This window comes from Microtus oregoni, unplaced genomic scaffold (genome assembly GCF_018167655.1).
Source record: "Microtus oregoni isolate MIOR12 unplaced genomic scaffold, Mior012 000000F_ref0000247, whole genome shotgun sequence".
NCBI classification, from domain to species: domain Eukaryota; kingdom Metazoa; phylum Chordata; class Mammalia; order Rodentia; family Cricetidae; genus Microtus; species Microtus oregoni.
Window position 1 is genome coordinate 91897646 of NW_024543059.1, and position 26590 is coordinate 91924235.

Consider the following 26590-nt stretch of genomic DNA (forward strand, 5'->3'; position numbering starts at 1 on the left):
GCCATAGAAACCGGACAGTACATGCTTTTAATCCCAGTGGTGCATGCCTTTAATCCCAGAACTAGAGTTACAAAATGGGAGGAAACAGCTCAGACTCAGTCTCATTCCGAGATTCCTGGAGGCAGGATCACCATTTTCACTGAGGTCTGGGTGAGAGCCTGTGCCTGGCTGCTTTACTTTTTGGATCTTCAGGTTGAACCCCAATTTCTCTATCTCAGCTTTTATTAATCGTGCTTCAGGGAAGAGTCTCTGAACCCATCCCCAGGACACAAGTTAACTTGGTACCAGATCATAGTAAAACCAGGCAGGACCTCTGACCTACCCTCAGAACCTCTGCTATGTGTTCAGCCTGCAGCTCCCATTTTTCTCAGGATCTGGTGGTTTTCCTCTGTCTCCTGACCTTTCTCCTTTCTTCCCTTTTCCTATTTCAACCTATGTACCACTGTTCTAGCTAGCTTGTTGTCAGCTTGACAAGCTAGAGTCACCTGGGAAGAGGGACTTGAGAAAATGCCTCCGCCAAGTTAGTCTGTGGCATATTTTACTTGATTAATGTTTGACTTAGTAGTGCCCAACCTTGGAGAGAGGTGGTACTGAGTTCTGTTTTTTAAAAAAAAAAAATGGGCTAGAGAAATGACTCAGTGGTTAAGAGCACTGGCTGCTCTTCCAGAAGTCCTGAGTTCAATCCCCAGCAACCACATGGTGGCTCACAACCATCTGTAATGAGATCTGGTTCCCTCTTTTGGTGTGCGGGCATACATGGAGGCAGAACGTTGTATACATAATAAATAAATAAATCTTTATAAAAGAAAAAGTAGGCTGAGCAAGCCATGGGGAGCAGGAAGCAGTGTTTCTCCATGGCTTCCCTTGATGGTGATGCACTGTGCTGTTGAAATATAAGCCAAAGGAACCCTTTACTACAGCAAAAACCAAGCAGAAAAATCAAGCGAAGACAACTACTTCTCTAGTAGTAGCTCATAATGCAAGTTTCCATGTGAATGGCATAGGAAACCATTGGTAAAATCAATCTAACCCGTGTTTATGTAACAATCAGAAAGCAAACTGGACAGGGTCAAATTTAGACACTCCCTGGATCTGTGATATCTGGTCTGTGGGAAACTGTCTAACAAGGAAATGTCAGTCAAAGGCATCCTGATGAACTGCTTCAGATACATGCCTATGCAATTACAGCTTGGCTAAGTTGAGGTGTCTTCTCAAACTGGTGTCCTAGCTTTGTTTTTGGGTGTGTTCTTGCTTTGCTGTCAATGCTATAGTATATGCAGCTGCTTTAGGAAAGGTGCGCCACCTTCTGGCACTGGACTGCAGTGACTCCCAAGTGATCCTCCCTCTGCACATATATTCCATGGAATAAAACCAAAGTGTGGGGGTGGGGGGAACACATTGGATATTTTTTTCAGGAGTAATTTTTAAATACTTTAAAATATCTGTCAAGAAATTTGTATCAAGTCTTTTGCACAAGCTGCTTGAATAAGGTGAAATGTTTCTTGTGTGGGATTAATGAAAAGTTCTGAAAGGGCAGGTCCATGAGAAGACCCACCAGGAAGAACTAAGTGAAAACACGATAAAGTACGCATAGAGACAGGCCGGGACACAGACACCACAGTGGGAACGCAAGGGTCATCTAGTGAACACCCAGGGTCCCAGGGGTAACGGTTAATAGATGTAGATGCAGTGTTTCTAGGCACAAAGAAACTGATTTAGCCAGAATTGTCTAATGCTGGCCTGGATCACAGACTGCAGAATGAAATGGGTAGAAAAAGGTAATTACAGTGTGAAGGCAGAAGGGATGCAGGCAAAATGTATATACAATTTGACAGGTGTAGGGGGGCCTCCAGACCTTAGCACAACTGACTCCATGATGCAAATGTCGTTCAGGCCGTAAAACTCAGCACATAGACAGCACCACCTGCCAAAACAAAAACAAAGACCCAATCCATCAAAGTCCATAGTTCTGGAAAGCCTCGAAATGGACTTGCTCTTTGATTTCTGTAGTTTCACTTCTGGCTAACTGTTCTTATTAACTGAAGTATGTCAACCCAGAACATGGGTTTTGTGCTAAAAACTCACCCTGAGAAAGGCTCAGTGCTACACTGGGATTCCAAACACCTGGTGTAGTCAGCGGCCAGCTAATAAAGACTTTCTGTTGACTTAAGCCCAAGTCGGTGTGGACAGCCCACATCAGCAGGAACATTAAAAACCCAGTAGATAATATGTAGGGGGCATGAAGTGTTAACTTTTGCAGAGGGTAAAAGTTTATAACCAGCATGTGGGGCTTCAAAAAAGTGTTATTTTCTGTACAGATTTCTAGAACTTCCAACTCCCACCAGCTTGTGATGTCTCAACATTGTGGCCAAATGTTCTCTTTCTCAAGTATTCAGAAATGTATGCATCATATATATGTATGCATATGTTTCTGTGGCATCCTACACAAGGTGGAAATGCATTGCTCTTTAAGTCTTTGGAAGATTCTTCTGCCGTTACTGGTGTTAGGTCCGTGGCTACCCACAGCTGCTGAATACAAGCCATGGGTCCAGGGATGGTGGGTGTTGTCATTGAAACCCAGTCCAGGGGAGAAAACCGCCTTAATTGGAATTATTCCTTGGCCGCCACTGACAGGGCTGAGGACACTATGGACGCTGCAGTGCCCGCTAGAAAGGCTGTAGAAGGGAAGATGAGACGTCAGAGCAGACCGGGAACTGACTGCTGCCACGAGGAGGGGCGGCTAGGAGAGTCTCAGGGAGACGCCTAAAGGACCAGGACTCACGTGCAGATCATAAGGAAACAACTTGAACTCAAAGAATGCTGGGAAAACAAGCTTCTGTGAAATCACAGAAATATCTCAAAGTTCTTGCTATCATTTCCATCTTGAATGTCTCCCAGAAAGCCCCGGGGCAGGGTGGGGGGAGAGTGCTGCTGGGAATTCATGGACCCATGGAAGATCTTACATCACTGGGGGTGTGCCTTTGCAGAATTGAGACCTTGGTTCCTTCCTCTCTTTTGCCTCCTGGCTACTAAGGGAGTGGGTTTGCTGTACTAAGAGATCTGGCCACCACGAGCTGCCTTGCCAGAGGCCCAAACAACAGAGAGAAATGATCTCAGACAGGAACCTCCGAGACGGTAAGCCGAAACAAAACCTTTATCTTTTTAGCTGCCTCAGGCATTTCGTCATGATAGCTAAGCTAGAGCCGCCCAGCCTGGAAGCGGGAGCCGGAGGCCATGGCTGGTTACCTGTTTCACACGTAGTCTGGGAATGTGGGCCCTGCTGGGTGGCAAAAACTACGGCAAATGTTTAGGTAAAATTCTGCCTCCTATAAAACCACATTCTTCGTTGCCACAGAGCAGTTTAAGCATTGGAGAAAAGACATCTTGAGTTACTATGCTTAAAACCGTGCGGCTCCGGCGATGGCTCCGTGTTTAAGAGTGCCAGCTGCTCTCCAAGATCATCTGGGTTCAATTCCCTTCACCCACATGGTGGTTCACGACTGACTGCAACCCCATTCCCAGGGGATCCATGCCCTCTTCTGCCCTCAGGCACCAGCCGCAGGGCAAAACACTAGACACATGCAAATTAAACAAGTAAATAATTTCCTTAAAGCTGTGTGGTCATTCAAGTGAAATGCCTGGGGTGGGGAACAATGTTAGTCCTTGCAAAACTGGGATCTACCCTTAGTGAATTGAGAACAAGGAATATTTGCTAGTTGTCTCTGGGAAGGGATAGGAAGGGCAAGCTCTTGAGGAACATTTCTTTACAGTCTCAAAACTAATGGGGGTGGGGGATGGTCAGTGGTTAAGAGCACTGGGTGCTCTTAACCAAGGTTCGATTCCTGATACTTATGTGACAGTTCACAACTATCCTTGATTCTAGCCCCAGGGAATCCTATGCCCTCTTCTGGCCTCTAAGGGCACTGCATGCCCATGGCTCACAGACACAGATGCAGGCAAAACACCCAACACACAAAATTTTTGAATACAGCAATTGAAGTTTTTAACATGAATTTCTATACACAACTATTAACATTTTGCAAAAGAACATGTTGTCAATACAGAATGGAGCACATCCGCATTTATAAGTTGTTAATGACAAAGTCGCATCAAAAATATACAATAGGGGCTAGAGAGAAGGTCCGGCCGCTAAGAGCACCTGCTTGCTGTTCCTGTACAGGACTGGGATCCGATTCCCAGCTCCCACATTGGATGGCTCACAACTGCCTGGGACTCCAGCTCCAGGGAATCCACTGTCCCCTTTTACCCTTCTCAGACACCTGCACGTACATGCGCATACACACACAGGTACACACAAATATCCATAGGACTTAAAAGGCAAATATTTAAATTATATATTAGTAAAAGAACAAGGATAACAAGGGTAAAACATCATACATTTAAGCCGTTTGGGAGGAGTTGATATAAAATATAGACAATCAACTGGTTCCTATGCAGAATAGTAGGCGGAGCTGCTCTTTGGGGAACAATGAATAGGAGAAGCCAGAAGTCTCCAGGAGGCTATGAGATTGTGGGTATTGAAGATAAAAAGAACTAAGACATTACTCCCTTTATATAGTTCTGACCTATACTTTTCCTTTTGTAATTTAAATTGTAAGGCTGTTACAGGAAAAATAACTTGCACAGTGTTTGTTCCTTTGTTTGGGTTTTGTTTTCTGTTTGTTTGTAGGCAGGGTCTCACTGTGTAGTCCCAGCTGTCCTAGGGCATGGAGTGTAGACCAGGTTGGCTTCAAATTTCTCTCCGCCTCCTGAGTGTTGACACTGCAGGTGTGTGCCACCACAGGTGTGTGCCACCATATACAACAGAATCTTTTCTTTTGTGCTGCTAAGGGATGAAAAATCAGGCCTCGAGCATGCTGGGAATAAGGGGATTTGGAGCTTAGGTGCTGTTTTGTGTTTGCTTTCAGAGAGATTTAAACCTTCCCCATCAAGACCACAACCATGTGGGGGTTGGGAAAGTAGCTCAGATGAAGTGCTTGCCCAGCATGTATGAAGCCCTGGGTTCAATCCCCCAGTTCTGCAGATAACAGGTGCGGTGCCACAGGCCTGTGATCCCAGCACTTGGAAGGTGGAAGCGAGAGGTTCAAGGTCATATTCAGCTACGTGCTGAGTCTGAAAAACAAGGTCTCAAGACACTTTAAATTCAACCAGAGCTTACGCTTGCAAGAAAACGTACTTCCTCTCCATCCATAAACTTCTCAGCAGGAACCAGTGCTTAGCCCAGAAAATACGACAACAGCAAATATGCTTTGCTCAGAATATATGGACCATATATTCCTAGCAGGAGCTCCCCAGCAGGACAAAGAAGGGAGGGGGATTAAAGTTACACAATCCCTTGTGGCTGGGGTAGAGCTCGGCAAAGCACCTGCTTGGCATCTGCAGTGGCGTGGATTAGATCCCAGCACAGAGATATTCTTAAACGTCACCAGATAATAGATCCTAAAAGAGCCCCCTCGTTCCAAGGCTTGTGAGGTTTCAGAAGGGAAGAAGGTAGCACGAGGCATTAGGGTCTCAAAAAGTGCGTTTCTAAAGTCTGGTTTCTTAGGACGCTCCCTGAAAATGCCCAGACTGGGACCGGATAGGAAGAGATCTGTCACTCAACACTGAACTTCAGCAGCAAGGTTCAAATGGGTGTGGTATAAGAGAGAGTGAAAGGTTCACAGGTGACAGGTTAGGGGCGATGCCTGGAGGGGACATGGTTTTGGCAATCTCCATTCTGTAGTGTGTGTGTGTCTGTCTGTCTGTCTGTCTGGTTAGGAGCAATGCAAAAGTCGCTCTGTAGAGAGCAGAGGGCACCGGGCGAGTGTGAGGTTGTGTGCTTGCACTGTTCTGTTTCTAGAAGGCTGTCAGGTGCTTGGCCATTCAGACTGAAAAATAATTTTGATTTCTAACTACCACAACACTTTCTCATCAGCATGTATAAGAGCTTCCCATTGTGGCTATTACACCTCATCTTACACAGAACTGGGACAAAACTCCCCTAGCAAACCTGATTGTTCTCTGCATGTGGTTTTTATTGTTATTTTTGGCTTTTGTTTTTGAGACAGGGCCTCGGGTAACCCAGGGTGGCTTCAGACCGACTATGCAGTCGAGGATGACTCTGAACTTCGGAACCTCTTTGTCTCCACTTCCCAAGAGCTAGCATTGCAGGCACACCCCCACTGCACCTGACTTGCATTCTGCAATCATAGCAGTAGGGGTTGCCATCTCTAGTCTCCTCACTCTTTAGAAGGTTCATCCCTTGTGTGGCTTCAGAACAAGGGCCTGAGCTGGGCTCAGGGGTACTGCATCTGCAGAGCACACACGGAGTCCTCGGGTGCAGTCCCAGTACCAAAGGAAAGAGAAAAGAGCCGATGGCTACAGACTAAGCCTTTCAATGTGCAAAGGCAGGCATTTATCAAAGCTGGGAAGAGCAAGCCAAAGGCTGGAAGTGTGGCTCCGTGGTAAAGCGCTTCCCTAGCACGTACACAGCTCTGGAGGAGAGGGAGAGGTGGGTGCAGGAAATGCAGACACACAAGAGAGCTGTTCTCGTCCCCATAGTGGTCATAAGCACATAAAGGGTTTGTGGGTAAGGGGTTATGGAGCCTCAAGGGGACCGACGGACTAACTCTGAAGATACGATCGAGGGCTTTACCATGGCTAGAAGACGTGACGTCAGCAAAGAGCCATGATGGGCAGGGAACGCTGAGGAAAACCTTGGGCACAGATACGGAAAGGTGAATGGAAAGGAACGCACAGGTCGTGTACACCTGTGAGCACCTGAGGCACGTGGAAATCTGATGGGTTAGTCTAGAAGAGTCAAAGACGGCATCTGGTTGGCAGTGCCTATGGGATTAAGATTTTTCTAATGAAAACGTTCTCACCAAATCCAATGATGATTAACCCTTGAAGACTCAGCTTAAGGATAAGTGTCCACAGAGCTCTTGCAGCCTCAGAACAGCCCCAGACTAAGCCCCAGGGAGGTCACCACTATCTGAGTGGTACAGGCTGTGTGTCAACATGTCCACTTTCTTCTGGTTCCTTAGGAGGTGACTGAGTCTGCATGTGGCTTCTTAGAATATCACTTCTCAACTTCCTTTACTGTCACACAGGAAGTGGCAGCAGTGTTGCCTAGCAACAAGCCACAAAGCACACTGGGCAGCTAAGGAGCTCCTCCTCACTTTCTTTCTGCTAGTGTAGGCTATGCAAGTGGGAACCCCAGGTTAGTCCACCGTCTCCGCCACAGTTACCAAGATGGACATTAGGGACTCTGACACGGTGGAGCAGCCATACCTGGCTGACACACCTCTGGACTCCCATGTGGTACACAAGAATATCCCCTTGGGGCCCCTTTTCTCTTTCCTTAAACAAAGCCACATTTCTCTCTCTCTGCAGCTATTCCCACCCCAACGCCAGTCAGAAAGCTTTGGGAGGGTATTCATAAGTGCGTGAGGATGTAGCTCAATGGTAGAGCCCTTACCTAAATGTGCAAAGCTCTGGGGTTCAACCTCTAGCACCACACACACATACACACACACACCCCACATAATGCGGACAGTGATTACTGCAGATACCTTCAAAAACCACCCATGTTCCTTTCTCATCTAACATATTTTTGAAAAGTAAAAGGATAATCCTAGATTTTAAAGCTACATCACCCCTGGGAAAAGTTGGGCAGAGGAACTGGTTTTGTTTCTGAGATCTCACCATGCAGTCTAGGCTGGCCTCAAACCCATGATCCTCTTGTGTCCTCCATCCAGGTGCTAGGATTATAGGTAAGGGCCTCTAAGGTTCTCAAGTGGCTTTGATTGCATTTAAATGTTTTAATGTCACATTCAACATATGGCTCTAACACCAAAACTGGGAGAGGATAAAACTAACACATGGCCACACCCAATGTTCTTGTAAACACCAAATGGAAAATAAAAACCCAATGTTTAAAGAAAGCAGCTCCTTCCAGTTGAACCCTTTCTCAGCGAAGAGCAGTCTACGCCAGGCACGTCTGTCAACCAGTTCAGGACCCGATTTGTATTAAAACTTTCAAAGTAGTACTTGAATTATGACTGCAAAGTTTAAATCCCAGGGCTGAGGACGTAGCTGAGTGTCAAAGTGCTTGCTTACCATGCAAATGGCCCAGGGTTCAATTCCCAGCACCACAAAAACAAAAAAAAAGTTTGAATTCCAAGACAACTCAACTCTCAGCGAGACTCTGAGCTTTGGAAAATCCAGTTGGCTCAATTATCTTCAGGCCGATAATCCCAAGAATTGTGCAGGTCAACCACGACTGCAGAACCGTCGCTGCTTAGGGACACCGAGTCAGCAATGAGGGACCGCATCCTCTCTTCGTCAGTACACAAGTGCTGCAGCTTGGGATAAGCGAGCAGTCTCCTCAGGGGTATGAAAAACTTCTCTCCTTCACAGAAGGGCTGGGGAGTATTTTCTATCCTGGCCTTTTCAGCCTCTGTGAATACTGCTCCCAAGAGTAGGTGAGGGGCTGGGGAGCAGTCCGTGTGCCCCGGCTTAGGGCCCAGTTCCTTCTCCTGTTCCCTCAGCATCCGCTGGTACCTCAGTCTCAAGCGTTCCACTTGTATCAGGAGCTCCCCGACCAGCACAAACTTGAGCACCTTTTCCTGCTGTAAACTCGGGTAGGTGGTTGTATAAACCTAAGGGAAGAAAAACCAAACAGAATACCGAAGTGTGTTTAAACCATCAGCAATTCAGTAACAAGCTGTGCATTGTAAAAGCCTTAATCTCACTGGAAAGCAAACATATGTAGATACTAGGTATCTGCTTTGCTTCCAATTCTGATGACAACTAAATCTCAGCAGTGTTTCTACCAACAGGCACTAACCCAGTATTCCCCTTTTAAAAAAAAAAGATTTATTTTATTATTTGGTATGTATGAGTGTTTTGCTTGCATGTACGTCTATACAACATATGCATGTCTGGTGCTTACTGAAGCCAGAAGAGGGCATTAGACCTGATGGGACTGGAGTTAACAGAAGATGAAAGCCTAACCGAACCTACAATCCAATGTTTCTACTTGCTATTACATGGAAATTAGTGTAAAAAGAAACGCTGGTTCAATCTAGAATCAGTGGTACAAGCCTATAACCCCAGAGTTCCTTGAAAGACTAAGATAGCTGCTGGTCCAAGAGTTCAAGGCCAGTCTAGGCAACAAAGTGACACACAAGCTAAAGAAAACCAAGAATAAAAATGATTCTATCAAGAGAAGAATGGATTCTTTTGAAAGACGAAGTAGGTTTTGTCATTCATGTGTGCGCGTGCCTGTGTGTTATGTGTGTGTATGTATATATGCATACATCCGTGCATCATGGGCTGGAGAGGAACAGTTCCTGGCTGTCCCTTTACGGTTGCTAACACTGAGAGATTACAAAGGAGGCAGCAGCAGGAGTCCTCTCTGAAACATCCTAAGAAGACCTCCAGTAAATTGCTCTTTGTCGTGTAAAGCCAAGGGGCCAGGCAGTCTCAAAGGATGCCACAGACTGACCCTGACCCCGCCAGGACTCATGGAGCCTGAAGCATCTTTCTAGATGAGCCTCAAAATTAGGTCACTTGGCCAGGTGTGGTGGTGCACACCTTTGACCCCACACACTTGGGAGGTAGATGCAGGCAGATCTCTGTGTATTCAAGGCCAGCCTGGGCTACATAGGAAGTTCTAGGCCAGCCAGGGCTACACAGTGAGACCCTGTCAAGAAAAAAAGAAAGAGAAACAAATAAGCATGTCATTTATCCTGCTTTCTACTTCGGGGACTAGTGATATGGAAAAGGAGAAGCGGGGGAGGGGAGAGAAAGATGGAGGAGGGTTAGGTGTAAGGAGGAGGAGGAGGAAGGAGTGTGGTAATGTTGGTAATGGCGGCAGGGTGGTGGGTGGCAGCTGTAGTTGTAGCCCTGGTCTCACCACCCGTCATGTGACCTATGGACTTCTATTTCGCAGGAATACTCACAACTTTGTACACACGCCGGTCATGCTGCTGTGAAGCATGGGATTCAGCTAGCTTCCCGCTGTTCTTCCTAAAGACACCTATCTGGGTGCAATATCCGACATGCTCAGACCCAGCTGGGGGTGTCCCGACCCCAGTAAACTCCACACAATAATTGTAGCAGTTTGCCACCCGTGAAGCCCTGATATCAAACAACAAAGAGAAGTCACTTCTCTGCACATACAGTTCTGGTTAAACAACTTCGTAAACATTTTTCTTTTTCTTTTTTTTTTTTTTTTTTTTTTTTGGCTTTTCAAGACAGGGTTTCTCATGTAATAGCCCTGATTGTCCTAGAACTCACTCTGTAGACCAGTTTGTAGACCTCAAACTCAGAGATCCACCTGCCTCTGCCTCCTGAGTGCTGGGATTAAAGGCGTGCGCCACCACCGCCTGGTATCAATAGACAATTCTTAAGTGACTTCTTGTCAGCAGTTTTAGGAAAAACAGAAAATATATGAATCAAAGGACTTCTCAGCCAAGCAAGGAGGCGCATGCCTATCATGTTACTTGATAAGGCAGAAGGATAAGGAGATTAAAGCTAGCCTGAGCTATATAATGAGACATCATCACAAAGAAAAGATTCCAAAGTTAAGCATCCCTGCACAAGTGTATGATGGGTCACCAGGACACCCGATAACTGTGGGGAACAAAGGCAGTGATACGTCTTAGGTTTCCAAGTTACCTCAGGAAGAGGAAAGGGGGGCTACGGGACAGGCAGCATGCAGGTGTGGGTGAAGCCAAGAAGCCGCCCCACGCATGGGCGTGAGTGCCCCTCACACCCCACATCCTCCCCACTCTGGTTCTCAATCTACGCCAACACTACAGGTGCCTCCCAAAGAGCATCCACTAGGCACACGCTCTTTTCTCCTGCGGCCCAAATGGGCTGCTTTCCTTGTGATCCGGCTACATCATGAGCCACACGTGGAGACTTGCTGGAATAAACTAAGAGTTTGAGTAAGACAGACATAGCGCAGCTTACTTCCTATAACAGGATTGCTGCCAAACAACAACAAACAAAAGAACCCTTCTGAGCTCACCAGGTCTGGAACTCCTTTCTGCTCCACTCGAATTTATGATCTGCATCCCTCAGGGACACTGTGGGAAACAGGGGGTTGAATTCAGCATTTGGTGTGGTGATGACAACCATGGATGGCGACAGGTATCCAAAGACCACTTCGGGAAATTTGGCCAGGTCATCTGAATTCAAATGCTCTATTCTAAAATGGTTGATAAGAAAGACAGAATTAATGCGCTTCACTGGGTGTATTCTTCTAATTGACTTGGCAAAAATAATTCCTACCTGGATGTTGATTTATCCCTTCTCTGATGATGCAGCAGCCCACAACCCATGATCAACTGTTCTCATGTTTGAATCCTTCCCACTCCCAGCTTTGCCCAGGGTGATCCGTCAACTAAGATCCATCCTCCGGTGCCCTCTGTAGAACTCATGTCAACATTCCTTTTTAAAAAGTATCTGAACTTGTATATTCCTTGATTTAATTTCCCGAGAACACATCATTGCCTCTGTGATTTCTTTTCAAAAACGGCAGGACACTGCCAGACAGCTCGGCAATTATGAGCATTTGCTCCTCTCACAGGGTACCCAAGTGTGGTTTCCAGCACCCATGTCAGGTGACTCACAACCACCTGGAACTACAGCTCCAGGGGATCCAATACCCTCTGCTGGCCCCCAGGACACCTGGACTCACATGTGGATGTACGTGTGCAAGAGTGAGGACCTAAGTTCAGATCCCCTGTACTCAGAAAATCTGGCATGGGAACATACATCTTTAATCCCCAGTGCTGGGGAGGCAAAGATCAGAAAACCTTGGGCTTGTTGGCCAGCCAGTGTAGACAACCAGCAAGATCCAGGATCAATGAGAGACCCATCTCAAAAACACAAGGTGGTCAGGAATGGTGGCACATGCCTTTTATTCCCAGCACTCAGGAGCCAAAGGCAGGCAGATCTCTGAGTTCAAGATCAACCTGGTCTACAAGAGCTAGTTCCAGGATGGCCAGAACTACACAGAAAAGCCACATCTCAATAAATAAATAAATGAACGAATGAATGAACAAACAAATAAAGTACAAGGTGAGAGTAACTGGGGAAGACACAGGAAATCAAGTAGTCTCCAGCTCCCAGGCATTTGAGTACATACACCCACACACGTTCCCTGGGACAGCAGGTAGTTCAGAGCTGTAGCATCTGCTCAGCATGTATGAAGCACTTGATCAACACTCCATCCAGCCAAAATAAAAACATTCTCAAAATCTAACGCTGAAATGCTATGCTGAATCCAGATTAAGGGATGTTCTAGATAGCAAAAAGACTGAGCAACCCTGTTAGAGATGATTAATAGACACTCCAAGACATCATACTAAAATCCCCAGCTAGAGGTGGTGGCGCACACCTTTGATCCCAACACTCAAGCAGCAGAGGCAGAAGGAGCTCTGTGAGCTCCAGGACAGCCAGGGCTACAGAGAGAGATCCTGTCTCTATGTAGTACCAAAGTATAAAATAAAAAATAAAACAATGCCACATTTTAAGTGATAATTAGACTTGAAAATAGCTATAAAAGCTATCACTAGAACAACTGAGTTGTTAAGTGTTGTATATGGACTATATAACATGATCATATACCATACACATCATTGTAAGCCTGGGTTTTGTTTTGTTTTTTTAGGTTTTTCGAGACAAAGTTTCTCTGTGTAGTTCTGGCTGTCCTGGAACTCACTCTGTAGACCAGGCTGGCCTAGAACTCACAGAGATCCGCCTGCCTCTGCCTCCTGAGTGCTGGGATTAAAGACATGAACGACACCTGGCCATTGGGAGATTTCCTAACACAACATACTATGGCTACATAAGAGGAAGCACGCCATCTTAGTTTTTAATTTATTATTATTGTGTGTGTATGATGGGAGGACATGCATGTGCCATATGTGGAGACCAGAGTACAACACTGAAAACCAGTTCTCTCCTTCCACCTTTACATGAGTTCTGGAAACTGAACTCAGGTCTGTAGACTTACATCACCAAGTGACTTTTCCTGCTGAACCATCCCGTTGACCCAAAGCATTTCTTCTTAGAAACGATATTTAAGGGCCTGCGATATGGCTAACAGGCTAAAGGTGCTTGCCTCCAAGCCTGACAACATGAGTTCAGGAACACACACACACACAATTTAATAAAAGTTTTAGGAAAATATCTTCTTTTTTTTTTTTTTCTGGTTTTTTCGAGACAGGGTTTCTCTGTAGCTTTGGAGCCTGTCCTGGAACTAGCTCTTGTAGACCAGGCTGGTCTCGAACTCACAGAGATCCGCCTGCCTCTGCCTCCCGAGTGCTGGGATTAAAGGCGTGCGCCACCACCGCCCGGCTAGGAAAATATCTTTAACATATAGGTATTTATGAGTAAAAAAGGCCATGGTCTCCAATGTACTCAAGTGGATTGTATTAAAAATGCATACAGGAGACGACACCTAAAGGAAAAGTCTAAGTAAATGGAACCAAATGTAAAGAATTAGTGAGCCCGGTACTTTGTACCAGTACCAGTACCTTGTACCTAATCCCACAGCATCTCTAAGTCCGTAACTACAAGTGATAACAGAGATACAACAGGACTGGAGCTGGGGCTCAGCGGCAATGCCCTGCATCAGATCCCCAACACCTCAAACAATATGATTCATGGAAAGACTTGGTGGGAAGAGCAGCAGGTGGAGCAACATAATTATATTAATCTCAAAAGATAAGGATTATTTTTGAAGACATTACCAAATACTACTAAGTCTGGCATCACAGATTAACCCTAGCACAACAGAAGTATCACCACTCTTACCAACTGACAGACCATCCCAACAAAAGAAATACCTGAATTAAATGACTCATAGATCACAAGGACTTAACATACAATCTATAGAATATTCCATTCAAACACTGCAAAATACACATTCTTTCCAGAAGCCCATGGAACTTTCTCTAAAGTAGATCATGAGTTAGGACACCAAGCATGTCTTAAAGAGTACAGAAAAACTGAAATGATTCCCTGCGTCCTGTCTGATCGCAACACAGTAAGACTACGAATCACAGCAAGAGAAACCCTAAAGGGCACAAAGTCCTGATTTCGATCCTTAGCACCACATAAAACTGAGCATGGCACACACCTCTAATCCCAGCACTTGGGAGGATAGAGGCAGAAGGATGAGACATTCAAGATTATATACAGCAAGTATGAGACCATGCTGGGGCATGTTACACAGGGGCTGAGAGATGGCTCAGTGGTTAAGAGCACTGGCTGCTATTCCAGAGGACCAGAGTTTGATTCCCAGCATCTAGATGGTGGCTCACAACTGCAACTGTCTGTGATTCCAGTCCCAGGGAACCCAGTCCCTCCTCCATCCTCCTCACACTTACATGGCTGATTCCAGTCCCAGTGAATCCAGTCCCTCCTCCATCCTCACACTTACATGGCACAAAGACATACATTCAGGCAAACACTTATACACTTAAAAGTGAATTAAAGGGGGGCTGGAGAGATGGCTCAGAGGCTAAGAGCACTGGCTGCACTTCTAAAGGTCCTGAGTTCAATTCCCAGCAACCACATGGTGGCTCACAACCATCTGTAATGAGATATGGTGCCCTCTTCTGGCCTGCAGGGATATATGCAGGCAGGCCACTGTATACTTAATAAATAAATAAATAAATCTTTAAAAAAAAGTGAATTAAAATCTAAAAGCAAGATACATTATAAAAGAAGTACAAATGAATTTCTTTATTTTTATGCTTGTGAGTGTTCTGCTTGCAAACCATATACCCTCAGAGGTCAAAAGAGGAAGTTAGTGCCCATGGAATGGAGCCATGGATGGATGTTAGCTACCGTGTGGGTGCTAGGAACTGAACCCATATCCTATGCAAGAACAAGTGTTCTTAATCACTGAGACATCTCTCCAGACCCACAAATGAAATTTTTCAACAGGAGTAAAGGCCTATGTATATAATCTTTTAATTATTTCAGGGGGCAAAGCACCATGTGGAGGGAGAGGATGCATACGTATATGACAAGGACCAGAATAAAGCAGTCACAGGTGGCCGTATGGCGAGTATATGAATGTCTGTTTCTGGAATTATCTTCATTCTTGGAATTCCTAAGAAAATACTAACAGTAAAAAATACTCCCAGCTGATGAGTTGTGATCATTTTACAAATAATGACATTGATTACTAAGGCTAATTCCTTCACATTTTCCAAAGTGGAGAGCCGATGCAACTTCCAGACTTACAATTCAATGCATGTTATCAAATCGAATCCAAGCAGGCGAGAGTCTCTCTCCACAACAGAGCCATGATACAAGATGACAGTCAAATCTAGATCTCGGGGTTTTACAAACTCTCCCAGGTAGGGAGACAAGTAATGCCTGCAAGAGAACAATCATCAGTCAGCAGCATCAGGAAACAACCGACTTAGCAATCTGGGCTGGGGGTACGGCTCAGAGCAGAGCGTGCACCTAGCTGTATGAGGAGAGGCCCTGAGACTCAAGGTCCTGCTTTGGTGTGTGTGGACTTACAGCTGTGATTCCCAGCACCACAGAGGTAATAAGAGAAGGAGCTCTCAGAGCTGCAGAACCCAGATCCCCTGATGTGAGTCCCACTCCGCCTGTTTCTCTGGTACTGAACACTAGGCCATGGGGCAGCTTCCTTCCATGGCGGGAAGTGAGGTTACTAAACATGACTTTAAATTTCCCACACTGTCCTCATTGCCACACTTTGCCTCTCTTTGGAACAAAGACATTTCAGCTCTTTAGAAGAGCAGGTTCAAAACAATCTAGAAATCTATGTATCAGAGAAGCAGAACGGTGAATGTGGTGTGGAGGGACCAAGTGTAAGCTACAACCCTCCCTTGGAACTGTCGCGGCCATGAAACTCAACCCACCATTTAGGAGAAAGGCATTAAAGCCAGGCCTGGTGGCACACGCAAATTTAAGCCAAGGACACTTATGCTATATCATAATATCTTGTCTCAAAAAAAAAAAGGAAGAGTCCATCTCTTAGGTGAGAGCCCCCATGACCTAAGACTATATCCCACCTGGCGACAGTTCTACTACCACCCTGGGGACAAGCTTCCAACACAAGCACCTTTGGGAGATGAAACACATCCAAACCATAGCACTAGAAGTATTACCCATTTGAATGTAATTTTTCTTCATTGATATCTACCCCAACAAGCAGCTGAATGCATGGATAGATTTTTAGCAGCTTTAGGAGCTTGGTATCACCACATCCCAGGTCTGCAACCTATAGATGAGACACAGCATCATTTGCACAACATTCATAGCCAGAAAAGCAGGAGCTCTTAAAACTAGAGGATGCCCGGGAAAACGGTCCAGGTTAGCGAGTGCAAGAATAAGGACCGGAGTCCAGACCCCCGACACCCATATAAAGTCAGATGTGGGAGAATGTGTCCATAACCCTATTTATAACCTAGCCAAATCTGAGAGATCTGGGTTCTGTGAGAAACCTATCTCAAAAAAACACAAGGTAGGGAGTGACAGAGAAGACACCCATGTTGGCCTTTTTTGGGCCTCCACCCACATACGTGTGTGCATGTGCTCGTGCACGCACCTCAGTGGGAGACTGTGAATCAGGGAAAACATAAAGTTATTTTATGCAAGGATCTTTGGAGGTAGGATTGTATACACAAAAACCAAATTAAACTGAGACTTTTTATTCCTGCTGGCCCTTACGGGACTATCATAAAGGCTTTCCCAACTTGTGACTTTGGTCACCCCGTGGTTGAAAAAGAAAAAAAAAAAAACAACAACAACGGCTTAACTCTGAAACACGTGGAGCACTGGCCTTAAGGTCTCCTCGCTATTGCAATGATCTCTGCTTCGAAAGGCTGAGGCAGGGGGTGACTTGAGTATGAATTAGAAGCCAGACAAAGCAGCACAACAAAACCACAGAAAACCATCTTTTTTTCTTTTTGACCGTTCTCTACCTGTATTACAATGTACCATACTTCTATCCACCACCCCAAATCACTCAAGTCTGCCTCAGGCACGGGAGGTTGCTTAGCAGTAGAGTGCTTGTCCCGCATGTCAATGCTCCTGTCTGTAACCCTAAAACCGGGAGGAAGGGAGAAGTCTATCCTTATGAGCATATTTGATAAACCACTTTAATAGGGCAATCTTAGCAGTTAAAAAAAAAAGATAATTACCTTCTTGGGTTCATGGCGATCCACTAAATCTCTAACGAACTGGTACCGTTGTTTGTATAATGGCGGTTTAAACCTAATCACCCTCTCTGGACAAACCTCTTCAAAATTACCTCCAACCACACTGCTGCACTGAAAGATTGTAAACAAGTTCTCACGTATGACTTTAGATATTTAAGAAGAAAACAAAGAAAATTTCTTCTCCACAATTAACTGGGCAACAATAACCTCCACACAGCTTCAACCTCAAGTCATAGGGCAGCACCCCCTTCCCTCTCCTCCCCACCACACCCCCTCTTTTCAGCATGCTATAGCTGGGTTTATGCTTCCGTAGCTAATCTGCAGAGGTTGTTTTACTGTGTGAACTGCCAAAGACTGTGGTCCAGACAGACCAGAGGTGAGGAGACACTGGGCAGACCACAAACTCCCTCAGCTCCCAATCTTTGCTCAAACCTCTAAGGCCCCTTCTCTACCAGGCTTTGATTCAGGGTCTGAATCCCGGGCTGTGGAGGGCATAGGCCAGTTTTAGCAAGAACTGTTGAACTCAGTTTAAGGTGAATTTCCCACTCTTGACACCTGAGCACCCTCACCATCTAAAGCTCGGATTCTAGATGGTATTTCCTCTTAATTTTCTAGGCACATACCCTCTTCCCATCCCCTCTTCCTTTTACACGTCTCTATCTATATAGGTTTCTCCATCCTCAGCTGAGTTAAACCCTACTGCGATGATTTTACTACCACAGTCCTAAATCAGAATAGCCTTTTTTAGCAGGTCCAGGAGAAAAAGAAATGTTAGCTGTGCTTACTATTCCTATCAGTGCTGGAAAGAAGTAAACCTGTACCTAGAGCAATGATATCCAATGATTTCCAATAAACGCAAAGTCAAGTGTGGCTGGGATTTAGATTAGTGGTGACCACCTGTCTTGCATGAGCGAGGCCCTGGCTTCCATCCCCAGCAATACAACAAAACCTACCCCACACATGCCACCAAGCCCCTGCCCACTAGCTCTCACTCTCTCTCTGAACCCCAGATTTCACACTTGTTAGTGCTAACATTAATCAATGGAAGGTTTGGTGCCTTCCTCAAGTGCCCAAATGCTGCACAGCAGGGATGTTCAGCTTAGGTCTCCAAGTGTGGTCCCTAAACCAGTATAGCATCTTCCTGGAAACTCAGAGAATGCCAAGTCTCAGGCCTCAACAGACCTCCTCAGATAGAAGACTCTACACTTTAAACAACCCAGGGAAAGAAAAGGAAAATAGAATCTCCAGGGTGACCCATTTGCATGTCTAGAGGTATTTTTTAATAACTAACATCTGTATTTTTACTTAATATACATCAAATGTGAAATTTTCACTGATCATTGATGTCAATCTTTTTTAGTTCACACCTCAGGGGAAGCAGGGGCCTAAGTAGGATAATTTGTCATTTCTCCACAGTACACCCCTCCGACACCGCTGTAGGTGAGTGAGAAGGGTGACATTTACCGGTATGTTCTTTTCTGCCACTTCCATTTTGTTTCCAACTTCCGTTGCGACAAAAATAATAATAGTGATAATGCAGATTTATCCTCCGGGCTCTGTATTTACAGCAACTCAGCTGTAAATGCCAAATGCTCCCTTTTCACACGAGACGCCTAGAAGAAATGATGGCCCAGATGAAAAGGGGTAGGTGTTGGCCTTCCCACCTACCACTGGCCCACAGAATTCAGGCAGTAAATACTGAGACACTGACAATAGGGTCTCAAAGTTCCAGCTCGGCAAAGCGCTGCTCCTCTTGTTTGACCATAACCAGTTCCGGGTGATACAAACTTATTGCTAAGATCCTCGACCTCGGGGGATAGAGGCTCATCAGTTGGTAGAATGCATACCTAGCATGCATGAAGTATATCCGATCCCCAACACCGCATAAAACCAGACCCGGGGGCACAAAGAAGTTCAACGTCAACCTCGAATTCTCAACCTCAAGCAAATACTGCTTTCAGTAACTTCTCAGGCACCGCCAAATAAAACTTGGGGGGGGGGGGGGGAGGGCTGACATTAACAAGCCAGTGATGCTGCAACACTGACCCAATCCGGCCTCGGACTTGAATGTTGGTATTCTACTACACACGTTTCTATCACTTAGTCGGAAGTAGGCAAGATCTCAACCACCAGCTGTTGGGTACGAACCTCAGTTGGGGGTGTGGGCGTCAGTGTTCCCTCTGTCGCCCGCGTCCACCCGCAGCATCACTCACCCAGGGACGAGGAGCGAATCCACCCTTGAAAAGCCCGCTAGGCAGACCAAGCACCGCCCACTCCCGTGTAGCTGCGGCCCCGCCCCTGCCTTCCGCGCAGCCGCGCTGCTCCACGCCGGCTCTCCGCACCTGGCTGGCCGCACCTTTCCGCCCTGGCGCCGCGCGCCTGCGCTCTCCGCCCTCAGGGTCCCCGCTGGGCGTGCGGAGCCCGGCCACGCTCGGGCCCCATGCCTCCGGGCTGCCGACTCCACGGCGTCGGTTTTGGGTCACTTAACGGCCGCTGTGGCGCATGCCCCGAAGACATTTTCCAGCTCGTCCGAACCTTGGCGACCACGGCTCTCAGCCCCTCCGCATCCCACGCCCTCGCGCTGCGGCGACCTGGCCCCTACCACGACTGTTGGGTGCGGCCCAGATGGGCGGGCGAGCGGCCGGGCTGCTGCGGCCTTGCCGGCTGTTAGGATCGAGGCGCCCCGGCTGCGAGGCTCCTCGTGCCCGGTAGAGACGTGGAGAACGCCCCGGGCCAATGGCAGGCCACGGAAGAGGCGGGTGGGCTCAGCGCGAGCCGGCTGGCCCGGAGCAATTATGGCGCGAGGGCCTGTAAACTGGGGAAAGTTGAGTCCCAGTCACCTAAGCCTTTTTGTTCTTTTTCTTTTTTTTTTTTTCTTTTGAGCTCTACATTTTTTTCCTGCCTCTCCTCTCCTCCCATCAACCCTCCCCCAAGGTCCCTATGCTCCCAATTTACTCAGAAGATCTTGTCTTTTTCTACTTTCTGCTTCCCATGTAGATTAGATCTCTGTAAGCCTCTCTTAGTGTCCTCATTGCTGTCTAAATTCTCTGGGATTGTGGTTCACGAACCCCACATCAGACAGAGGTCTGATCTCCAAAATATACAAAGAACTCAAGAAATTGGTCACCAAAAGAATACATAATCCAATTTTTAAAAAATGGAGTACAGACCTAAACACCTAAGCTCTTATATTCTTTCAGCTTCCAACGCTCAACTTTTTTTTTTTTTTAAACCACGTACACTTTAAGAATTACCTGGTCTCAGAAAACGTGTTATGGCCTCTTTTCCGTCAACTTTACGCACGCTCTATGCTATCAAAGAAGAGATGAGAAGAGGGCGGGGTGGGGAGGACCGGCTTTAAAAGTAAAAACTGAGGCAGGTGTGAAGGCACATTGCTGTAATCCCAGCACCTCAAGTGGAAGGTGGTGTCAGAATCAGGAATTCAAAATCATCATCAACAACATTGTTGGAAGCCAGCCTGGGCAGCATGAGACCCTTGTCTCAAATTCATTTATTAATTTATCTCAAAGTTTGTGTTGACTAGTCAATAGCCTACTAATATATCATAAATGAGCTGAACATGATAGTGCCATGCCCGTGGTACCAGCACTTGGAGATAAGGATCAAAAATTCAAGAGCAGCTTCAGGTACTAACGAAAAGCCACATATGAAATATTAACCATTCAAACGCTCACTGAGTGCGCGATGCAATATTGTAATGTTGATGGTTACAGGGTAGCACAAAGATAAATTACATCTTGTTTTCAGCATTTTAGAGCTTAGAGTGTATGGAGAAAAAATATGTGTGAACCGGGCTTCTTAGATAGGATTGCGTGGCATTACAGTTTGAGAGACTCCTGGAGGCTTGGCACACGCGCAGTTCAAACAGGTGACCTCAGCACTAGGGAGGTGTGCTGGTAAGTGGTGTCACCTTGACACGGTCTAGAACCCCAGAGCGTGCCCTTGGTGGGGGATTGCTGTGATTCCCTCGGTTGGGATGGAAAGGCTTGACCACTGCAGGTGGAGGTATTCCTTCCTGTCTTCAACTGGATGAAAGGGCAGCTGAGGCAACAATTCATTCCTCAAACTCCTGCTCCTGGGACTTCCCCAAGGGATGGGGGTGGGGAGAAGGGCTGGAACCCGGAATTTGGGGCGAAAATAATCCCTTCCTTCCCTGCTTGAATGGCTTTTGTCAGGGTATTTTATCTGTGAGACAGCAACAGTGAGGCTCACTGAGGAAAAATTAGTTCTTTCTGGGCAAAAGAATTAAATCTCTGACCTAGGTGAGCACCTAACATTCCGTTTGGTCTGGCCCAGGAAAAGACCACCCCTCCAGAAGTGTCTTCCCTCAAGGGCTCCTGTATTGAAGGACCGGATCCAGCTGGTGTCACTATTGAGAAGTAACTGGCTGAGGGTGGCGGGGTTGTTAATGACCCATTGATGAATTTATGTCTTAATTAGCTGAATGGCTAAGAGGTGGTGAAATTACCTGTCATGGATGAGAAGGAACACGCAACAAACCAGCTTAGGAGTTTATTAGAGGGGGTGTGCACAGGCCTGGGGAAGTCAGTGTGCAGAGAGAGAGAGGGAGGGAGGGACGGAGGGACAGAGGGACAGAGGGAGAGAGGGAGAGAGGAAGATGGCGCATCCAGCTTTTAAAAGCTGCCTAGCGCATGCGCACAGGGGGTTGACATGGCTATGTCATAGGCAGATGACTGAGGGGGGCTCTCACATGCACGCAAGGGCTTAGCTGAGTCATATGTTGATCACATGGGGCCCTTTAACATCCTAGGAGGGTGCCCATTATGCACTTCTGCCTGAGGGCTTGTCTGCACATGCATGGCCCCTAGAACCCTTATATGGCTGAAATCATTACAGGAGGGTCCTAACTGGGAGAAGTCATTCCCTGAAAGTGCGCCTCTTCCTCCCTGCTTTCTGGCTTCCACGGGGTCACCATGGAAGCTGACCTTTACTACATGGTCCGATTATTATAGCATTCTACCTTACTGAAAAGTTTTTGTGTAACACCCGATTCTGTGTTACCCCCTCGGTACAGTTTGCACGCCACTGTACCTTAGGCGAACCGGGCAAGGGCCTGGAGATTGAAAGAACACACAAAGAGACCTGGGTCATTCAAAAGGAGATCAGCCAAATGCCAAATGCCGTTTATTCAACCTTGGGGAGATCCTCATATATCTATGTTGCGTTAGGAGCAGCTGGGCTGCGTTCCCTGGCACCCGGCCGCCCACATGGCTAGCTCTAGCTTATGCCCCAAAATAATTACACGGAAACTGTATTCTTTTAAACACTGCTTGGCCCATTATATCTAGCCTTTTCTCGGCTAACTCTCGCACCTGGACTAGCCCATTTCTTATAATCTGTGTAGCCCACGAGGTGGCTTACCAGGAATGATCTTAACCTGTGTCTGCCTGGAGTGGGAGAATCATGGCGACTCCTGACTCAGCTTCTTTCTCCCAGCCTTCTGTTCTGTTTACTCCTCCCACCTATGTTTTAACCTATGAGGGCCAAGCAGTTTCTTTATTGCTTAACCAATGAAATCAAAAGATTGATATATGACACTCCCACATCATACCTAGCTGCTGCACAAGGATTTCTGCCCGGGCAGGTGGGAAATTACCACACCAAAGATGGAGTCAACAATGCCTTACAGCTAATCACCAGGCGGGGCAGAAGGAGCACAGGAACAAACAGAATGCTTTAGCTGGCTGACCAGAAACTGTCCTCAAGATGAACCCCAAGAACAAGGGTAGACCCGGGGCCCTACATTTTTGCACCCCCATAAGCCTCTCCACTGATGAGATAATCCGAATCAGACCCAATCAAACCGAATTAGGAAAAAACCCAGGTGCTCCCAGGTGGCATTCCAGGCCCTCAGAGAGGACGTGGATGTGAAAGACCAGGAAACCACATGTTTGTTGTCTTGGTTGCTGTTTAAATATCCTGTGGGAGTGGTCTTGAGCATCTCCGAGAAGGGGGTCATCATTTGGCTGGCTTTCTCGGGGGTAGAGTCTGGACTGAGACAACTTCCAGGGGAGGGGACTTGGGATGGAACTTTACACCCAAACATCCCCAGACTCTCTGGGTATAGGGGCGCCAGGGGCTGGGGTGACACTTCCAACCAAACACTTACCTCAGTCACAAAGTCTGGGGCCATCAGAACTTGGACTGAAACCTCTGAAAGCATAAACCTAGATTCCTATTTTGAGATATTTCATCTCTGGTTTGTTTTTTTTTTTCCACAGCAGACGGATCTAGAATTTTTGCTAATTTATGGATGTAAATTCCTCATTTGCCTATGTTATCCTCTCCTGGACTTCTACAAGGCTCTGAGCTCGGTCCCCAAGCCTGAAAATTATCCTTGCTTCTGTTTGCTCTGCCCTTCCCAAATTTGAACCACCACCAGACTCCAGACTTCAAGCTGTGAGCTGCATCTGTTCCTTTCTACAGCCAAAGCCTTAGTATAGACTTCGTTTGACTGTAGCCTCTGTCAACATAACTCACCTTCCTCGGCATAGTGTAAGTCCCACTGAGATGCAGACGGTGTTGAATTTGATGTTCAATAATTTAACCTCAAGTACTGAGTTTACTTTTGCTCCCTAAACTTTCAAAAATGTCTTCTGAAAAAAAACAAGAATAAACTGCTCGGTGGTGGCACAACACTTTAATCCCAGCACGGGAAGGCAAAGGCAGGCAGATCTGTGAGTTCCAGGCCAGCCTGCTCTTCAGAGTGAGTTCCAGAACAGCCAGGGATACCCAGAGAAACCTCATCTTAAAAAAAAAAAAAAAAAAAAAAACTAAGATTATCTATTTCACAAATAGCTTTATTGAACAAGTAATGGATCAAATTCTGTTTTGAGTGAGAAAAAAACAGTCCTCTTGTAGCATTGTAGACCAACCAGTGTGTAAAGGCATCTAACATGCAATAGGAAATCAAGTTACTTGGGAGACTGAGGCAGGTAAATCACTAGAGCCCTGGATTTGGGAGTTCAAGACTAGCCTGGACCACCCTGTCTCAAATTTTAAAAATAAAATAAAGGTTATCCTGGATGCTAACGTAAATATGGTGCTCATAACAAAATGAGGCATGTGGTAGTCTTGAGAGAATGATTTTATTATTGCATATAAGAAAAGCCGTAAATAGTGCATAGATAAAAAGAAAACTGACAGGTTAAAATTCCCACATTCTTCAACCCTTCTATTGAGGAATGTGCTCTATTTCATGTCCTTTGGAAGTTATATGCATTTTATTGGATGAATTTCTTTGTTTTGGAGACAGGGTTTCAGTGTGTTGCCAGTCTTGCCCAGGCTACCGCAAGTTCCTGATCCTCCTGCTTCTGCCTCCTGAGACACTGGATCTCCATCTGGAAACTCCCACATCAGACCTGGGTCTTGTGAGTTCCTCAGTGACTAGTGTACCCATAGTGCTACTTTCTAGACCCAGCATGGAAGGAACTGGCAGCTTACCCTCCTGTCTCTAGAATGCTCAGTCTTAAAACCAGGCATGACCTGTGCAAGAACCCATGGGAAGACACCTGGGGGAAACTGAGTCACCGTCCTCCCACACCTCACAACTGTCATCCAGACATCCTGGGAATAAATCTTCTAGACTCAGTCTGCTTTGCCTACCTCCTTGCAGACCGTTAGAGCCTCTTTGTCCATGTGCACAGAAAGTTGATAGTGACTGATAGTTTACCTTCCAACAAAAAGACATTCGACCAGTGTCGACTTGATTGGGCTAAGAAATACCGAGGGCGCTGAGGATTTGCCTCCATCGCTGTGTGAGCATGAGAACCTGATCAGGTTCCCAAGACCTCACACAAAAGCCAGACATGGATTTCACTTTTGGAACCTCAGTGCCAGCAGGATGGAGACAGGCAACGCCCTAAAGATGCTGTCCATCCCATCCCATCTAGCTGAATCTGGGAATTCCAGGTTCAGTGAGACACCCTGTCTCACATATGTAAGGAGGAAAGCCACTGAAGAAGACACCCCATGTATCGACCTCTGACCTACACACACACCTATATATACATCCAAACATATAAACATATACAACACACACACATAATAAATAAAATGAAATAAGTAAATGTGGTGGTTTGAAAGAATGGCCCCATAGGGTCACAGAAAGTGGCACTCTTAGGAGGTGTGGTCTTGCTGAAGTGGGTGTGGCTTTGTTGGAGGAGGCGGATCACTACTGACTGGCTCTTTTGTGCCCAATTGTAACACTTGGCAGAGATTGAGGCGCTAACTAGCAGCTTCAGGAGAGGAGCTGCCACCACACTTGGCAGTTTTTCTCAGAAGGCAGGGTTCGGAGATGAAGAAGTAGGGCTGAGCTGGAGATCTCAATCAAACAGTATGTTATAAGTACGAGATTTGCCTTTTCGTTTTGATTTTATAGGGGATTACAGTTAAGAGATTGCCATAAGTCTCAAAAGAGACTTTGCATATTGAATTTTTACAGGGTTGACTGAGACAGTTAGAGACTATGAGGACTTATAAAATTGGACTTAATGCATTTCTGCATTATAATATGGCTAGAAGCCTATGGGGGCCAGGGAGTGGAATGTGGCCTTTTGAAAGAAAAATCCCTCCCAGACGCACAGAGAATGGCACTAATTGGAGGTGTGGCCTTGCTGGAGTAGGTGTGGCTTTGTTGGAGGAAGTGCATCACTAGGGGGGTAGGCTTTGAAGTCTCAGAGGCTCACTGTCACTTCCTGCTACCTGCAGATCCAGGTGCAGAACTCTCAGCTACCTCTCCAACACCACGTGTGCCTGCACGCCATCATACTTCCCGCCATGACAATCATGGACAGCCCTGAAGCTATGATCCAGCCCCAGTTAAATGTTTTCATTTATAAAACTTGCTGTGGTCTTGGTATCCCTTCACAGTAATAAAACCCTAATTAAGACAATGAATGAATGAAAATTTAAAAAACAAATAACTAGGAAATTAATTAGACATATCTCAGGATGTGTCTGTGAGGAAATCTCAAGTGACAATTAGATCATGCAAACTCTGGTGTAATTAACGAGTTAATGAATTAATTCCTATATACTATGATGACAGAAGTGGTAAAAAGGTAGGAAGTAGCTCCTAGTTGGAGGAAGTAGGTCCCAGGGAGCTTGTCCCTTAGGGCTCTACTCTGCCCTGACTCCTTTCTGTGTCCCTTTTCTCTGCTTTTTTGACCTACTGTGGCTGGACTGCTACACTGTTACTGTGACCTCCTCACCCGATGGCCTGATACCTCTGAAACTGTGAACTAAAATAAACCTGTAAGCAAGAACTCGGTGAAACCACTGACCCAGACTGCTCCATGGTAGGAAGAAGGTTTATTGTA

At 46.2% G+C, this 26590-nt stretch overlaps 1 protein-coding gene across 1 annotated transcript; it reads right to left on the reverse strand.

Annotated features, from left to right (window-relative positions):
• Positions 1–7604: 7604 nt before the first annotated feature.
• Positions 7605–20021, reverse strand: Henmt1 (HEN methyltransferase 1). Its single transcript, XM_041656395.1, has 7 exons — positions 19571–20021; positions 18693–18841; positions 16176–16288; positions 15277–15411; positions 11042–11221; positions 9969–10146; positions 7605–8663 (listed from the first exon to the last, which is right to left on the reverse strand). The coding sequence occupies exons 2-7, from the start codon at positions 18717–18719 to the stop codon at positions 8235–8237; spliced, it is 1062 nt and encodes a 353-aa protein (XP_041512329.1). The 5' UTR covers positions 18720–18841; positions 19571–20021; the 3' UTR covers positions 7605–8234.
• Positions 20022–26590: the final 6569 nt, after the last annotated feature.